Raw genomic sequence first — 18346 nt, forward strand, 5'->3', positions numbered from 1 at the left:
TTCTTTCTCTTTTTCTTTTTTTTTTCTTTTTTATATTAGTAAATGACTCCAATCACATAGGAAGCTGCAGATCACATAATCTTCAAAGTTTAATTGGGGAGATGATTGAAAGTGCCAGTACTCAATCATAGCTTTTATTAACTTTGAGACATAACTTTATTACTCCTTCAATTGAATGAGTTCCTTGATAAACAAAATAAATTAAACAAAATCAGAATTGTGTGTGGGAGGTCAAACTAAATTGATCTCTATTCTACTCAATTTTATTCCTGAAAACAAGGACTTATAATACGAACTTCTCTTGATATTAAGCAATATTACATATAGAACTCCTCAATGTGGAAAAACATACACTAACCTCTCTGGAGGACTAAGTGATATTACACTTAGTACCCTTTATTTTTGGATAAAGTATATTTTGTATCTTAAAGTTTGCTAAAATTTTCAAAAATACCCTTAACTTTTATTTTGTTTCAATTTTATCTTAAAAGTTTTCAATTTGGATCAAATATACCTTTAGCGGCTAATTTTTGAAAAACAATTATGATCAATTCAATAATAATTTCATAAGAACAATCTTCAACACAAGCAAATCATACATAATTGTCATGCATTATTGCTAGATTGGTTCTAAACATTATAAAATTTAGCTGTCAAGAGTACATTTGATACAAATTGAAAACTTCAAAACAAAATTGAAATAAAATAAAACTTAAAGTATTTTTTTAACTTTTATCAAACTTCAATGACAAAAACTATACTTTACCTTTTCATTTTTTGACAAGGCGTGGCTCTGATGATATGCGAAATTGGCATATCCTAAAAACATAACATTAAGGGATGCTAATGTAAATATGACAAATCAGCAATGCCAAGTGTAATATCAGATAACCTCAAGAAAGGCTAGTGTAATTTACCCTAAAAATAATTATGTCCGATACCTTGCTGTTTTCCAAAACATCACAAATATCACCAAAACCCCACAAATGGCTATGATTTTCAGGATTCTTGATAGATTTTTGACAAATGATTCCCCTCCCCACTTCTTGTTCAAATCCTGCAACAGCTCAAAATGATCATATATAGCTAATAGAGCCTCATCAAGAAGGGAACTTATTAATACATCAATTCTCTGTTCTTTTTGCTCTCCCTTAAAAGATGTTGCAATGTCTAAAACAATGTGATTCTGCTGATAATCTGACCCATCATAACTCAATCTTGACACATTTTGAATTGATGCATTAGGATTCTTCTCGAGTTTTTGCAGCGCACTATCCCATTCAGTTTCACTCTTGGAATGAAGAAAAGAACCCAATACTTTTAAAGCTAACGGGACACCTTTGCAGTAGGTAACTGCTTTCCATGATAGCTCTTGGTATCCCGTTTTTGGATACTTTTGATTGAATGCATTCAAGCTAAACAGAGTAAGGGAATCTTGAAAATCTAACACCTCCATCTTATAAATTTTTTCAACTCTTTTTTCCAGCACACTCTTGTTCCTTGTAATTACAATTATTCTACTTCCTGCACCATAGCATTGAAGGTCTCCAACTAGGTATTCTAATTGCTTTGAACTACCCACATCATCAAGAACTATGAAACTTCTTTGTCTGCTGCAGAGACAGCACTTTGCAGAATTTGTATCTGCCATGCTATTTGGGAAGTCTTTTCCTTCTAACAACTTGGAGTGAAGTTGATTACACAACTCATCTATCTCCTGCCCATACTTTTCCAATCTTTCCAGAACACCTTCTAAGAAACAGGAACCTTCATACCGATAAGAATGTTTCTCAAATAATTTCTTCACTACAGTCGTCTTGCCTACTCCTTCCATCCCACAAATCCCGATTATTCCCGTTTGTTCATCAGGAACCGAACTTAATAACAATTCTAACTTTTCAAGATTTTTATTAATACCAACTACACCCTTGATATCCTTAGGCAGGCAAGGATTATTCAGCTTTCGCAAAACATCTTTGACAATCTTATCCACAAGTTCAAAGTCGTCCCTACAATATGAATACAACAAATGGAGCAGATAAGTTTTACTGCATCATATGATCAGAAATTAAAATTGAATAAAGAAGTCAAATAATTATTTCCTATTACAAAATCGATCATCTAAGCAGCTATTTCTTAATTAAAAACAAAGGATTTACCTATCTTATCCTAAAAGTACGTTTTACTAGCATAATAATAAAAATCATTTATATAATTTTTGACCGTAACTTCGCCATTTTCTTCAAAAATAGCCAAACGTTCAATTTCATTAATTTTGTCCTAACGTTTTTTATTCATTCAATTTTGGCCTAATGTTTTCAATTTGGGTCTAAACTCTCCTGAATGTTTATTTTAGACAGTTAAAAATTTTTTTTTAATAAAATCACAAACATATATTTATCCAGATTTTTTCCAAATATTTTAATGCATTGAAGACGTAAATAAAAACTATACTTCCAACAATTTTTACAAAAATGTTTGCTTTTATGCTACTCTTAAAATGTAAATCTAGAGAGAACCCAAAATAAATTCATCCTTACCTACAAGAGCTGGAATCCCAGCCTTCTAAATCCGCAACTTTGGCGAGAGCATCCATCCATTTCAGAAGATTGTTAATGTTACTCTGCAAGTGAGACTTGAATTTTTCATTGAAACTCACTAGCTGCTTTCGTACATCAGATGGATCCACACCATAAAACACAGGTATAACTTTCCTTCCGCACGCCATTATTTTCAATAACTCATCGACGCACCAACTTGAGGTAACAAAATTCTCTGACAAGATCACAATAGATAGAGACGAATTGTCAATAGCTCTTGTAAGAGAATCCGAGATGCAATCCCCTTTGTGAAGCTCATCACCAGTGAAGGTTTTTATATGTTTTTTATTCAGAGCTTTGACAAGATAGGAAGTGAATCCGGTAAGAGTGTCCTTCCCTCTACAGCTGATAAACACATCATGCTTCCAAAGATTCGAAGATAGCCCATTAGAGTCTGGCTTAACCGAATCGAGAGGTTTGTTAGGGTTTGGGAAGAGGAAGAGTCTCATGCGGGGGAATCTAGGGGAGTCGCGGTAGAGTTGATCGAACACGAGCATCATGTTGTGGAGGTCTCTGTCGTTGGTGACGGAGACGAGAGCATTGAGGTCATCGCTGCCGGGGACTTGGTATTTGAAGAAGTAATCGCCGTTGCAGGCGCCGTCAAAGAGGCTGGAGATTTTGGCAACCATGGCTGTGAAGTCAATTCTACGGTCAACATAAAGAAGCTTATTGGTGCCACCGATGTAGGCGAGCTTGTTGTTGTGGCCGCGGGGATTTATCTCGCCGCCGTAGCTGCAGAGGAACTTTGCTTCGTCGATCTCCATGAAACTGAAAGTATTATTATTGTGTTATTTGGTTTTGAGTTTGAAATTCACATATGCGGCAGCAATTTCAGTAATTGAAATACTCCTTGTCGGAGCGCTTGACCTGAAACTGCAAGATAAGTTCGAGGAAACACGGAGGAAGGCTCCACATTTGGATTTTTGATACTTTTAAAGTGAAATTGCTGCTTTCGCGGAAGATGCAAAGTAATTGTGTTGAAAGTTGAAACTTGACAGAGCATGTGGGACCCACTGAAACTACCTTACGTGCTTACCATTACTGCGTCAACCGTTCATTTGGATTCAATTTGGTCCGTGGTAAGTTATATTTTTTTGTCTTTGTAATTTTGGAAAAAAATTTAAAAGAGTATTATTAGGGAGTTAATGGTTTAAGTGTACAATGTGTATAATAGGTTAAATTTTTGGTTCATGAATAAATCAATAAAATGAACATCATCTATATTATCTAGAATAACCATCTTTGGGTTCACCAAGGATCAAACTCCTAACTTTTCAGATCTATAACTCTAATATCATATCATGAAACCACTTATCCAAAAGCGTAACAATAGGACAATATAACACATTATATCTCTAATACTTCATAAATCTCCATTGTACACATTGTACGCTTAAGCCATTAACTCCCTATACTTTCCCATTTTAAAAATATTCTTAATTTTTATTTTATTTCAATTTTATTTTAAAAGTTTTGGATTTTTATTAAATATACTATTGACAGTTAAATTTTTAAAAAATTTAAGATTAATCTAACAATAATTCATAAAAATTATGCTTAATTTACTTGTGTTGAGGGGTTGTTCTTATAAAATTGTTGTTGAATCGATCTTAAATTTTTTGAAAAATTAGCTGTTAGGGGTATATTTGATACAAATCGAAAATTTTTGGGACAAAATTGAAACAAAATAAAATTTAGGGGTATTTTTAAAACTTTTGTCAAACTTTAGGGACAAAATATATACTTTATCCTTATTATTTTTTCTTTTTTTTCAATCAACAGACTCGAACCCGCAATTTTTTAAATGAGTATGGAATATTATACTATTTGAATTATAACTCTTTCACATGCTTCTTCCATATTACCAAATTTACATTTGTATAATATACTACTTTGAAAAATATTCAAGTTTTTTAAAGTTTTAAATACAAATATATGATTTTTGTTACATTATGGTATCAGAGTAGTTTGTTCTTGTAGAGTCTGAGAAACGAATTGACTATGCTTCTGTACATTCTTTGTGTGTGTGTTTATATCCTATTAGGATATCTAACTGATATAACTGGCATAAACATTCATGAGCATGCATTTGGAACTTTGAAGTACTAGACTTCCGATATTGCGACTAATCAACTTGATATCGATTGTTTGGTGTGTATAGGAACCAAATGACGCTTTGTGGACGCGGTCAAGGTCGTGGGAGAGGTCGGGCTAGTAATGAGGAACCAAAAACTGACATAAACAATCCAGTAAACTTTCTGGCTGCATTAGAGAATATGGCTGCTGCTATATAGGCCACTGCGACAGCACCTGGGCAACAAATGAATCACAGTAATTGGGAAATGGCGGAAATGAAAATCAAGGCCCAATGACTCTCGCAACTTTCTTGAAAGTCAATCCACCGATATTCGAGAGAACCACCAATCCGACTGAAGTCGATAACTGATTCCAGGCAATGGAACGAGCCTTAAAAGCACAACTGATGCCTGAAGAACAGTGTGTAGAATTCGCTACTTATCAGCTCACTGGGGAAGCATTACATTGGTGGCAGGGAACACGACGCCTCCTGCAACATGGCGATGATCTTATTTCCTGGGATGCCTTCCGGGTGAAATTTTATAAGAAGTACTTTCCGAATTCTCTAAGGACGGAAAAGGAACATGGGTTACTGCAACTGAAGCAGGGTGCTATATCCGTGTCTGAATATACAAACAAGTTTGAGAAACTGTGTCAGTTTTCCCGTATCTGTCAGGGTGCTCCTGGAGACTTTGAGGATTGGAAGTGTATTAAGTATGAGGGAGGACTTCAGAGTGATATTCTGAGCTTCATTGGACCGATGGAGATTAGGGTTTTTTTCGAACTTGTGAATAAGAGTTGTGTCGTTGAAGAATGCGTGAGGAAGGCTGCTGTGGTGGAGAATGACTACCGGGAATCCCACCGCAGGGAGCATAACCAAGGATTCGCACCAAGGGGTCAAGAGTTTAAGAGAAGAAGATGATACACACAACATTTTCTCCAAGGATGGGATAGCTTTGCGACGAATGAGGATTCCCAATGAAACGGTAATGGAAAATAGACAGCGGTTGCTTCAGATGTTTTGAGTTGTCAGAGATGTGGAGGTCATCACCCAAATAGGCCGTGTCGTTATGGTTCGGATTTGTGTTACAATTGCGGAAAGTCAGGACATTTGGTCAGAGATTGCCCGCACAGAAGGGACTGGGGTGCAGCCAGATCCGATCCTCGAATATGAGGTAATAAAAAAACTGATAACTTAATTTCTAACCACTTTGGATAATACTGAAGATTGGTATTTACTCGTAACACATGGTTAAATGAAAAATCATGATCTGTTGTAGGCGACCCTAAGTTATCTTAATAAGAGGTTTAGCTAGCGTAAACGATTAGTTAGGTCCTTAATAAAAAGCGATCAGAGTAACACAGCGAAAGCGAAAAACTTGGGAGGATATTAGGATAGCTAAGGTCAGGTTGAGAAGGGAACCACTCGCGCGAACTCTTGGAGCGAACGATATTTTCGATGGTGAAAGTTTCTGTTAGGTGGGTAGAATATAAAACCCGGTTAATTAATATATAATTAAGCCATAAATTAGGAATTGTTCTAGAAAATTAGAAATGTGATTTTTATGGTTTAATATGATAAAGAAAATTAAAATGAAAATTTTGATACTAATTTTAAAGAATTTCGCCCAAAATTAGACCGAACGGGCCAAACCGGACTAACCGATCGTATTGGGCCCTTGGCCTAACCCAAGTCATTAAAACAAATAACTCGGTTCCCTTTTCTTCCCCAAAGTGAAACACACGCTGCTCATACACTTGGGGAGAGAACCTTGAGTTCAAATCCTTGCTCATTATTCAATCTAACATAACTTTTGATCCGGAGCTCTGATCGCCGCACCATTTGCGGCCACGCGACCACGGAGTTGATCTCTAAAAAGCCCACAAACTTTATTCATGGGATAAGCCATTGTTTTATTTTAGTTTTCTCAGCCCTTGAATTCGAAATTATTGGGTTAAAGTGTTGAGATTTTGGACTGTTTGATATTATAGGATCCAATTAGCTTGAAGAAAAGGCTTAATCTCGTCTCTTTGATTTTTGGGTGTGGTAAGTTTCTCAACCCTAAGTCAAATGCTTGTGTTTTTGTGATTAGATATTGAGTTTGTATGTATGGGTGCATATTATGTGTGTTAGGCAAGGTATATATGTAAATGGATTGGAGCTTGATGGAGATTTTGGGAGCTTGAGATAATTTGCAAGCTAGAAGTCTGATCCTAGAGGTGTTGGAATCTTGAAAGTTGAGGAAAATTTGAATTAGAAATGTTCTGGGTTGAGTGGAGAATCGGCCAAGGTATGATTTTGGTTTCTCGTATCTAAAATATAATGTGTCGTGAAAATTTAGGTTAGTTAACCATATGATAAGATTGAATTATTGTTGTTGTTGATAATTGAGATTGGTTGATATGTATCAAGGTTAGTAATCTTGAGGTTGTGATTGATGCCCATTATAGTTGTATTGTTTAATCTTGTGTATGAGATTGGTAAATGATTGATGATGATTGTGTTGAATGATAAAGTTAAAGAGAATGTGTGATGAATTATGATGATAATATTTGAGAATGAATAATGATTTGTGTGTGGTGGGTTGAGAACTTGATGGAGGTGGTGAATTGGTAAGTTGAGAAGTGTTGTGATATAATTGGGGTTGGTTTGGAGCCACTATGGTAAGATTTGGTAAGTTTTAAAGGGGTTGGGATTGAAATGTTTTGAAAGTTGAGGTTTTGCAAAATTCTGCATAATCTGATTTTCTGGCAGCAGCTTCAAACACTTTTTAGGATTGATTTAACCATCACAATTGGATGAAATTAATTTTTCTTGAATCTATGTGATGTCTAGATTAATTTTACAAAATTTGGTTAAAGTTTAACGGTTGGATTAGGAGATATAAAGTTTTGAAATTTGTTACTTTAAAGCTGATTTTCTACTGGTGCATAATCAAACCAGCAACTTTCCAAACTTATATCTCCCAATTCTGGCCGTAAATTTGAGTGGGACCAAAACGACATTGAGACTGGGACTATTTTCTTGTTTGTGTAGAAATTTCATACCTTCATAAATTGTTTAGAAGTTGTGCTTCTTTTAATAATAGAGCTCTTAGCTGTTTTGACAACAAAACCAGTTTTTGAAAGAAAACTTGTAATCAGTATAACTCTCTCTAGAAAAATACTTTTTTATGGGACTTTGATTGATTTAAAGCTCTATAAGTCTAGTTTATTTATGGCAAATTTCATATACATCAAGTGAAAATATTATTTTTAGTGAATTTTCTAAGAACAGGGTAGCTTGCTGTCTTGGTGCAGAGCTCTCAAACTTGAAACCAGTTTTTGCAAAGAGAAAATGATTTTTGAGTCTCGAGAAGGAGAATTAGACTTGTAATCTTCTGTGGACGGATTTTTGGATAAAATGAAGTGTGTAGAAATGATTATGATGTTATGAATGATGACAAAATTGATAATCAATGATTGATAATGAATGAATGTGGTAAATGAATCATGATGGAAAATTTTGAATGTGAGTATGCTTGTAATTTTATCTCTCTGGTTGTAAAGGTGACAGGACACCGATACCCTCTAATGGTGATAGGGCACAGATACCCTCTAATGGTGACAGGGCACGGATTCCCTCTAATGGTAATAAGGCGCAACAAAGAGATTGTGCCTGGGTTAGCTACCGGACACGTCAAGTTGGCTTGATAACTGACAAAATGAGACTCATCAGCAACTAAGATAGCATGCATCATATGCATTTATATGTTTGTTTGGTGTGATTTGTTTAGAATGCCTAATTGACTGCATAAATACTTGATACTTGTTTAACTACTGTATCTGCTTTCTATTTGTGATTTTCTTGCTTGAAATAATTGTGTTTGTGGCACTTTGGTTCCGTTGGTGGTTGGGAGGTTCGGAGGAGTTGGAAATGGGAGTTTTAGATAGCTTTGAAGACCCTTAGCTAGTTGTCTGTTTTATTTTTATGGTTTAGTTATGCTTATAAGCTTTAATTATATGTCGGAAGTTCTAAGATTGTCTTCGACTTTCTCAGGACATTATATGTTAGATATGTGGGCACTATTACCATGCTGAGAACCTCCGGTTCTCACCCATGCGGATTTTGTGGTTTTCAAATGTAGGACGTAAGGCTCCTTGCTGAGGCATGCTGGAAGCTTCTGATTTAGCAAAGATCCTTATCTTTTGGGGCTTTATTTTGGCTATCTGTATTTATTTAGATACTTATTATCTCCACTTTTATATATATACTGTATTGACTCCTCTTAGAGGTTATTTTGGAGAAACAAGTTCTGTAATTCTATCTTTTTGGTGTCTTTTGGGCTCTCATGTATATATGTATATATACTTATATGTTCGGGCCAATTACCTTCGCGAACCGAGTCTTGAACCTTGTTATCTATATTTTGGCACTCTTCTATATATACATCCGCGTCAGCTTATCTTTTATCCTGCTTAGCTTATGTTATGGCGTTCGGGAATGTTGCGCTTTTCAATTTAACGTTTTTTATTTGCCCATTTTTCTTCAAAGGCTCCTAGTTAGAAATCTTTTTCACTATTATTATTGTATATAATTTTACTTTTAGAGGTCGTAATACCTCGCCACCTCTGTCTTATGACTTAAGCATAAGTCTCTATGTGGTAGGGTGTTACAATTTTTTTTATTTAATAAACACAAAATAAAATGTTTATATATTAAAAAAATTTTACCAAATCAAATATAAATATTAACATTGGTAAAATATTATATTTAAACATTATTTTTGATGAATTTATTCTGTAAATAATTTGATTATTGAATTTAATTATATACTTATGAATTTAGTTTATTTACATTAATAACTACCATCTTGTTTGTTGGGATTCATGATTTTATTGACTATAAAACCATACGGACTCCGTCATTTTGACCCACTTGCTTAGATCCTATAATTTACATCCTGTTTAATTTTTTTCATTATCCTGTAGAATGCACCCAAGATATTTAAAATTTTTAACTTTTTTTAGGATATTTTCTCCAATCTTCACCTTTGTATTAGGGTTTTTCCTTCGGCGGCCGAACTTACGTTTCATATATTTCGTCTTGCTACGGCTTATGCGCAGACCATACACTTCTAGAACTTCTCTCCATAAATCCAACTTCTTATTTATGTCTTCTCTTGACTCTCCCTTAAGGAAGATATCATCAGCAAAAAGTATGCACCATGGCATAGGCTCTTGTATATGTTATATGAGTACTTCCAAGACTAATATGAAACAGTATATACTTAAGGATGATCTCTGGTGTAATCTTATACCAATAGAAAATTCATCTATCACACCACCTTGAGTTTTCACACTAGTTGTAGCCCATCATACATATCTTTACTTACACGAATATATGTCATCCTTATTCTTTTCCTTTCGAAAATCTTTCATGAGACCTCATTTGGCATTCTATCATACGTTTTTTTCCAAATCAATAAACACCATATGTAGATCTCTTTTATTACTACGATACCTCTCAATCATCATTCTTAACAGATATGTAGCCTCAGTGGTTGATCTGCCTGATATAGAACCAATATAAAACCAAATTGGTTCTCTATTACTTGTGTCTCTTGTCTTAACATCCATTCTATCACCATTTCCCATAACTTCATATTATGGTTCATGAGTTTAATCTCTCTATAGTTTTCGCAACCTTGTATATCCCCCTTATTCTTGTAAATAAGTACCAAAGTGCTCTTTTTCCACTCATCTGACATCTTCTTTGACATTAAAAATCATGGTTAACCAACTGATATCTTTCTCTTCAAGACCCTTTCAAACTTAAATCGGAATATTATCGAGTCCTATTGTCATGCCATTTTTCATCTACTTTAGAATCTCTTTTACTTCGAAGTCTCAAATCCTTCGATAGTACTCGAAGTTTTGATCTTCTTCTCTCGTACATAACTGACCAAGGCTCAGAAGAGTCTTCTGCCCTTCATTAAATAACTTGTAGAAGTAGCTCTTCCACCTTTAATTGATCTTCTCATCTTGAGCCAAAACCTCTCCGTCTTTCTCCTTTATGCACTTAACCTGATCTAAGTCTCTAGTTATTCTTTCACGACTCTTTGCGATTTTATATATACCTTTCCTTTTTTCTTCGTGCCTAAAGACTAGTAGAGACCCTCATGTGCTCTTGTTTTTGCTTCACTTACAGCCATTTTTTGTCTCTTTCTTAGCCGCCTTATATTTTTTCCCAATTATCTGCATTGTGGCACAAATATCACTCTTTAAAGCACTCTATTTTTGCCTTTAATTTTTCTTGTACACTCGCATTCCACCACCAGCAGGACTCCTTGTCTCTAGGTCATATCCTTCTAAATTCACAAAAACTTTATTTTGTTGTTCTTCTAATAACTTCTAACATCTCCCTCCACATCTCCTTTGCGCTTCAATCCCTTCCCACTTTGCCTCTTCTCCTACCCGTCTTAGGAAGCTTCTTTGTTCCTCACCTTTCATCCACTGCCACCTCATCCTTAGGTTTTTCGTATGATATTTTTTCCTCAACTTTTACTCAATGTGAAAATCCATGACGAGCATTCTATGTTGTGTTATTAAACTTTCTTCCGAAATAATTTTACAATCAATGTAAAATTTTTGGTCAACTCTCCTCAATAAGAGGAAGCCAATTTGAGAGCTTGTCATACCACTCCTATAGGTTATAAGATGTTCGTCTCTATTTTTAAAACATGTATTTGCGATGAGAAGGTCAAAAACTAAGGAAAAATCCAAAATAGTTTTACCCTCGATATTAACTACCCTAAAATCATGACCTCTATGAATAATTCCACATCCAGTCACTTCTCTTCCGACATGGCCATTTAAATCTCCTCCTGAGAAAATATTATCTCCTGAAGGTATGTCTTTGATCAAACTCTCTAGATCTTCACAAAACCTTATCTTGTGTTGCTCGTCCGAATCTCACTTGCGGTGCATAAGCGTTAATCTCATGAAAAGTACCTCCTTACATCACAAGTTTAACAGAGATGATCCGATTACCCACCTTCTTGACATCCACTACATTCTTCTTCCACTGCTTATCCACAATAATACCTACCACATTCCTATGATCTTCACCTTTTTTATATACTAAAGTTTGAACCTGAAGGTATCCAACTCCCTAGTTTTCATACCAACCCATTTTGTTTCTTGTAGACACATGATGTTGATCTTTCTCTTTGTCATGGTATTCACCACCTCCATAGATTTTTCTATTAGAGTGTCTATGTTCCATGTCCCAAATCTCAATCTTCTGTCGCTTCGATATTTACTTTTACATTTTTCTTTGTGAACTAGCTTATTTACCCTTGTCCATTCACGAAATCGCAGAAATTCTTGTTTATTTAACACTACATCCGGACACCAATGCAGCGGCTCTTGCTCATTTAAAATTGTACGTGAGCTATACAGCATGTTGCTTTTGGACAACGACCTAACTTTAGCGCAATAACATCTTTGATCTATGCCATAAAAATTTGACTAAATTTTTATATTGGCTATCAAATGCCTAACACAACCCTCTTCTTTTATCCGAATTTATGACCAACTATGTACTGGTGTAACATAAGCAAAGTTACCGTTAATATAAAATAACTTATAAAATATTTAATTATAAATAACTATATTAATAAAAATAATTATTTTACGATTTTTACTTGATAATCCAAAATAAAAAATTTAATTTAATAATTATATAAAACACTTGCAATCATCTTTCAAGTAATTTACATACATTATCAATATAAAATAATACTATCTAAATACCAAATTATACATTATCGTATCGATAAAAATTATATATTCAACCACATCTTTACAAAAACAAGCATATAATCAATAGCAAAATAATAATAATAATAATGATAACTAAAATTTAATTTTGATATATCGATAATATAAAAAATTGCATAAAATTATTCAATTACGTATTTATATGATTTTTAAGTGATATAATTAAAAATTAATTACTATTATTAAGGTGAGAATATAAATTCAATTATTAAACCTTTATAAATACTTGGAAGGTATTTTTTTTTCAAATACTGATCACATGTTCACTATTCCCTCCTTTGTCATGTTTCTCTCCTGGTTTGTCAAAAGTGTAATCACAAATTCACGATTCTCGAAAAAAAAGAAAGAAAAAAAATTGCAGTAAGTGCCTGGTTGGTGCCACTTGCCCCCGTTCGATCCTGGTTCTCGTAAAATTTTAAATAATTAAATAAATTAAAAAAATTTTCCAAGCCCATTGAGAGTGACGTATAAATTTTTAATCGCAGCCATTTCACTCTGCAATGCATGGAACCTACGCGGTCGCTTCGTTCTTATTTAATTCCAAATCCAATATCACGGCAAACCCAAACACTACCACCAAAGAAAACAGTATGGCAGAGAACACGGCAGCGAGGTTTATGTGCAGCTTCGGCGGCCAGATCAGGCACCACGACGGCAGCGGCAGTAACAACCACCAACACTTCTTTTACTACGGCGGCAACAACAGGATTCTCGAAGTCGATCGCAACATCAGCTTCCACGATTTGACCGCTGAGCTCTCCGCCCTCTGCGGAGGCGCTGCCATTAACTTCTTCAAGTATCTTATCCCCGGCGACGATCTCGACACACTCGTTACAGTCACCAACGATAGAGACCTCGGTTACATGATGAGGGAATATGATCTGCACTTCCGAGGTTCTGCTTCCGCTGACCGGATGAGAATCTTTCTTTTCTTCGATCCCGTCCACAACGGTGCTGCCGCAGTAAATTCCTCCTACGAGTATCAGGCCGTCAAAGTCATGGTGATGATGATAGTGACAGTAGTGTTGATGTTGATATTGACGTGGTTGCTGTTGGTGGTGGCGACGGCTGTCGTCGAGGTGGTGATGGCTATAATGGAGGTGATGGTGGTGGAGTGGTGGTGGTGGTAATTGTAACGGTGATATCGGTATTGATGTCTGCTGTCGTCCATCGTGATGGTGATGGAGTGGAGGTGGTGGGTGGGGTAGGGGTGTTGGACTGGTGGCAGTGGACTAGCTAATGGTGATGCAGGCGTTGGCGTTCACAATAATGGTGTTGGTGTGGGTGGAATTGACAGAAGAGGTAAAGAAGAAGGGAAGGGTCTATGTGGTGATAGATTGGGCTGTTTGATTGCTCAGCTCTTTCGCCCCTAAACAAATTAGAAATTTGAATTCTGTCTGTATACAGCAATTCATTTTCCAATAACATGCCCTCAAATTCGCGACGGATAACGCCATGTTGGTGGAATTCAGGGAAGAGAAAGAAGATAGAAATGTTTTGGTGCGATTTTAATTGAAAAAAAGGGGGATAAAATTTGAATTATATATATCGTGAATAATTTAAAAAAAAGGATACAGAGCTAATATTATTAAAATATAAAAAATTAATTTGATCGAGAGGGAAAATGAAACTGACTTAGCGAAATAATTTGAGAGGTTTTTTGTTACTATATTAAGTATTAACAGTATAAAGAAATATTATATTATCATCTAAATCACTGGCAAGTTGTTGGGGCTTGTGGAGTTGTGGTGTATGGTAGTGTATGTGATCTTAATTTAGCCTGGGAACCTAGGAAGCGTTTTCTGCCTCTGTTGAGGACCAAGATTCAGGAGCTTGCTGAAGTGTGAGGTTTTTGCTGACTCTGGCTAGGTTTGCTGCTCCTGGTGCTCATGCTTGCGCTCAATAGAGCCAATTCTCTCGTTAGGTCTTGTTTTCTTTTCTTGTCCTGTTTGTTAATTGTGATTTTTTTTATGGTTACTTACCAAGTTATTACTATGTAACTATATTTCTGTTTTTAGGATTTTAAAGCTTAAGTTAGTCAGGGTCGGACCAAGTTAATTGGTGAGGGGACACTTGCCGGATTTTTTATTTTATAAATAAAATAAATCTAATAATTACTAAAATAAATAATTTAAAAAATATTTACGAATTTAAATTTTCTATTCTTATATCGTTTACATTGTAAACGAGATAAGACACGTCAACTATCACGTGTACATCTTATTTACAGTATAAATGAGATAAGACGATAAGATCTGTCTGCACCTATAAGTATAAGTCGTTTTATAAGTCGTTTATAGCGGTATTCTGAGCCCCATTTTGACTTAGTCAACCTCTTTCTTCCTCTTTTAACCCTTTCCTACCCTATTTTAGACTAATACGATGATGGCGCGTTAGGCGGGGAACGACAGAGACATCAACAGGCTGAATGAGACGTCGCATTACGTCGGAGCGGCTAACTTTGAGGTTAGTTGCATTCTGTTTGTTTAATCTAAGTATATGACCATTGTTAGGGTAGTCTTGTAGTAACAAGAATGTAGTTAAATGGTTTAGGGATAGGTCTCTAGGAGGAATTTAGAACTCTGTTTTTCTTGTGCTAGGTTGTTAGCAATTATAACATTCTAATTAGGATTTTTTTACTGGCATATGTAATTTAGAGGCATGTGTAGGCTAAAAACATGGAAGTATGTTCTTAAGTAGAAGTAGCAGTAGGTTAGCTTGAAATATTTGCTTAATGTCTAATGTATTGTAGTGCATGTTAAGCTGATCTAATTACTAAACTAAAAAAAGAGTAAGAATTCAGTAAAATAAAAGTTTATAATAATCTCTTTATAAGGCTGAATTATTTTTTTATTCTTCAGAGGCCTTGCCTTCTACTATCTCGGCGAGTGAGTCATACCCTTCCTCCACCCGCCGCTAGAAGTGTTCAAATCCAAAACGATCCTAATTAAACAGTTCATCTAATTCAATCTAAACCGAAAACCGATTAAAACCGCACTAATTCGGATTTGATTGGATTCTATTTTTTACAAACCGTTGGATTGGATCGGATTTCAGATCTACTTTTAATAACCGATCCAATCCAATCCAAACCGCACAATGTGCTATAATATTATTATTTTATTATTATATTTACAATTATACTTATAACATGTTCAATTTTTTTAGATTTTTATATTATTCATGTATTATTATTATTTAATAAATATTTTATGTTCAAAATGTTATTTATTTATTATTTTAACTAACCTATAATTTTATTTCTATCGTTATGTTATCGTTGGCTTTTTAAGATATTATTGAGACTTGTTATATCATTGTTGATTATTTAAAATTTGATGTTGAGACTTGTTATATGTATTTAATTTTTTTAATTTATAAACTGCAAATCCAATCCAATCCAAACCACTTGAAATTGGATCGGATCGGATCAGATTTTTTTTAAAAAAAAAAGCATTCAATTCAAACCGCACCGCAAGTAAAATTAGTGGTCGGATCGGATGAGTTTTTGACTCAAAACCGATCCAAACTGCACTGCGAACACCCCTACCCGACTCCATCATCCCGTATTTGGCTGAGGCCGGATTCGGCGACACGTGCCCCTCAAGGACTTCACTTTTGACAACTCCTTGATTTCGGCACTTGTGGAGCGATGGCGTCCAGAGACGCACAATTTCATCTTCCTTGGAGTGAGGTCACTATCACCCTATAGGATGTGGCGTACCACCTAGGCCTACGCGCACATGGTAACCCCGTTGGTGGGTGCCTCTGTGACTTTAGTAGGTGGTATGGCACAGAGACGTGGGCTATGGTAGAGCAGCTACTTGGTGCCAGATCTTCGGTGGCGGCACAGCAGGCTGCGTAGAGGAAGGAGTCCTTCACACTCAAGCTTGTGTGGCTGCAGGATCGTGTCTGCCAGATGCCCCCGACAGACGATCCGGAGACCCTCTAACAGTACGAAAGGTGCTATATTATGTTACTTATCGGAAGGTATCTGATGACTGACAAGTCCAGCAACCTGGTGCACATACGTTGGCTACCGCTTCTCCGGGACTTCGGGAAGTGTAAGGCACTTTTCTAGGGCTTGACTATGCTAGCCTGGACGTACCGGTCACTTTGTTTGGTGGCACAGCAAGGTGTCACAGACATCGCCGGTTGCACTCCGCTTTTGATGAGCTGAATCTACCAGAGATTTTCTCAGTGGTGTCCACCAGATAGAGGGATCTACCAATATCTACTGGCTGCGAAGTAACAAATATTTATTTATGTATTTGCATTGAATATTGTTAACTCATATGGGATGTTACCTATGATGTTGTATATATTTTATTGGGATGTGTCAGGTTGATTGGATTGCAGCAGCAGAGTAGGGATCAGTATGAGGCCAGGGTCTTGCATTGGAGGGTTTTGATTGACCGGTTACGGTTCGACGAGGTTAGTCATGCAATAACATATATTACGATTTTGTGAGTGCATGTGTCGTTTTATATTATATTTTCGATAGATATCATATGGTCAATTATGTCGGTAACTTTTTTTTTTCAGTTTGCATGGAGAGTCAACGATGACCCTATTGTGCAGGCTTTGTGCCCGCCCTGGTTCCGTGAGGAGGAGGAGTGGAGGACCTGGTTGTCAGCCGTCCCGCTGGTATACTTCAATATTGTACGGTTTCTCCTCGTTGATCGGATGAAATGATAGTTCAATGGGGAGCAGCAGGTGCCAGGCACTCTAGTGAACCTTGACAGGTATGAATGGTGTATTACTTTTCGATACTTATATGAGTTTAGATGTTTGTTATTCTTGTAGTGATAGTAATTTATACACTTTCTATGTTTAATGAAAGGTACCTGACCACCACTAGCCGTGGTGAGAATGTCTGGTGGCTGGAGCGACTTCAGCAGTGGTACGATGGATGGACCCAGAGGTTCGATCCCGATCGCAGGATCACTGTGCATCATACGTTTAACACCAAGCCGACCAGAGAGTACTATGATTGGTGGCGTGGGGCTTGCCGTGTTCGGTATCTATTGGGGCAGGAGGTTTTGGAGGACCCGAGGCTCGTAGAGTTGCCCCCCGATGTACAGCATACAGCCAGCCAACCTAGGGACGATATCGCCCTTCCGAGGGGCGTGCCGGATCGACGGAGACGTGGAGGGAGATCAGGGAGGATACTCGACGACCTGCTAGGAGGGACAGAGGCCAGAGAGAGCATCGACCAGGTGAGGCGGTTAGGAGAGAGAGAGTCAGGCCTCGTCGGGTTAGGGTTGATGCCGAGTCTGACAAGGAGGCAGAGTACGACCATCAGGAGGATTACGGTGACATCCCATAGGACAGAGAGGCTTCACATCCGGGTCCGCCTCCTCCATCTCCTCCCCCTCCTCCGCACAGAGCGTGGCTATCATCTGGTTCCAGTGGGCAGCAGTCTTGAGCAGCATGGGACACATCACCGCCAGGTTGGTATGAGGGAGGTCCGTCTGGGACCCTGACAAACCCCATTTGTAGGGTTTATCTTGTATTGATTTTAGGGGATTTTATCACCTTTCACCCACATTTATTCAATAAAATAGCATGGTGTTGTATATTCTCCCTTAATTGTGCTTAAGAGTGAAAACATGCTTTTTAGGACTTAAAATAGCTAAATCTAATTCACCTTGATTCCATTAGATGCCTTGATATGTTTGTTAAGTGATTTAAGGTTTAGGAGGCAAAGATTGGATCAAGGGAATGAAGAAAGAAGCATGAAAAGTTGGAGAACTCATGAAGAAATGAAAGAACCAGAAAGCTGTCAAGCTGACCTCTTCGCACTTAAACGACCATAACTTGAGCTACAGAGGTCCAAATGATGC

General features: G+C 36.6%; 1 protein-coding gene across 2 annotated transcripts; it reads right to left on the bottom strand.

Moving 5' to 3' along the window:
• LOC107465378 (disease resistance protein RPV1-like) lies at positions 1–3501 on the bottom strand. 2 transcript variants are annotated; one of them, XM_052254603.1, is made up of 3 exons: positions 2541–3501; positions 942–2009; positions 1–183 (listed from the first exon to the last, which is right to left on the bottom strand). In XM_052254603.1, exons 1-3 carry the CDS (start codon positions 3362–3364, stop codon positions 168–170), a joined length of 1908 nt encoding a protein of 635 aa, XP_052110563.1. In that variant the 5' UTR covers positions 3365–3501; the 3' UTR covers positions 1–167. The 2 variants fall into 2 exon arrangements, with proteins under 2 accessions (XP_052110563.1, XP_015939842.1); XM_016084356.3 differs by having other exon boundaries at positions 918–2009.
• Positions 3502–18346: the final 14845 nt, after the last annotated feature.

The sequence above is a fragment of the Arachis duranensis genome, chromosome 9 (assembly GCF_000817695.3).
Source record: "Arachis duranensis cultivar V14167 chromosome 9, aradu.V14167.gnm2.J7QH, whole genome shotgun sequence".
Classification (NCBI taxonomy): Eukaryota; Viridiplantae; Streptophyta; class Magnoliopsida; order Fabales; family Fabaceae; genus Arachis; species Arachis duranensis.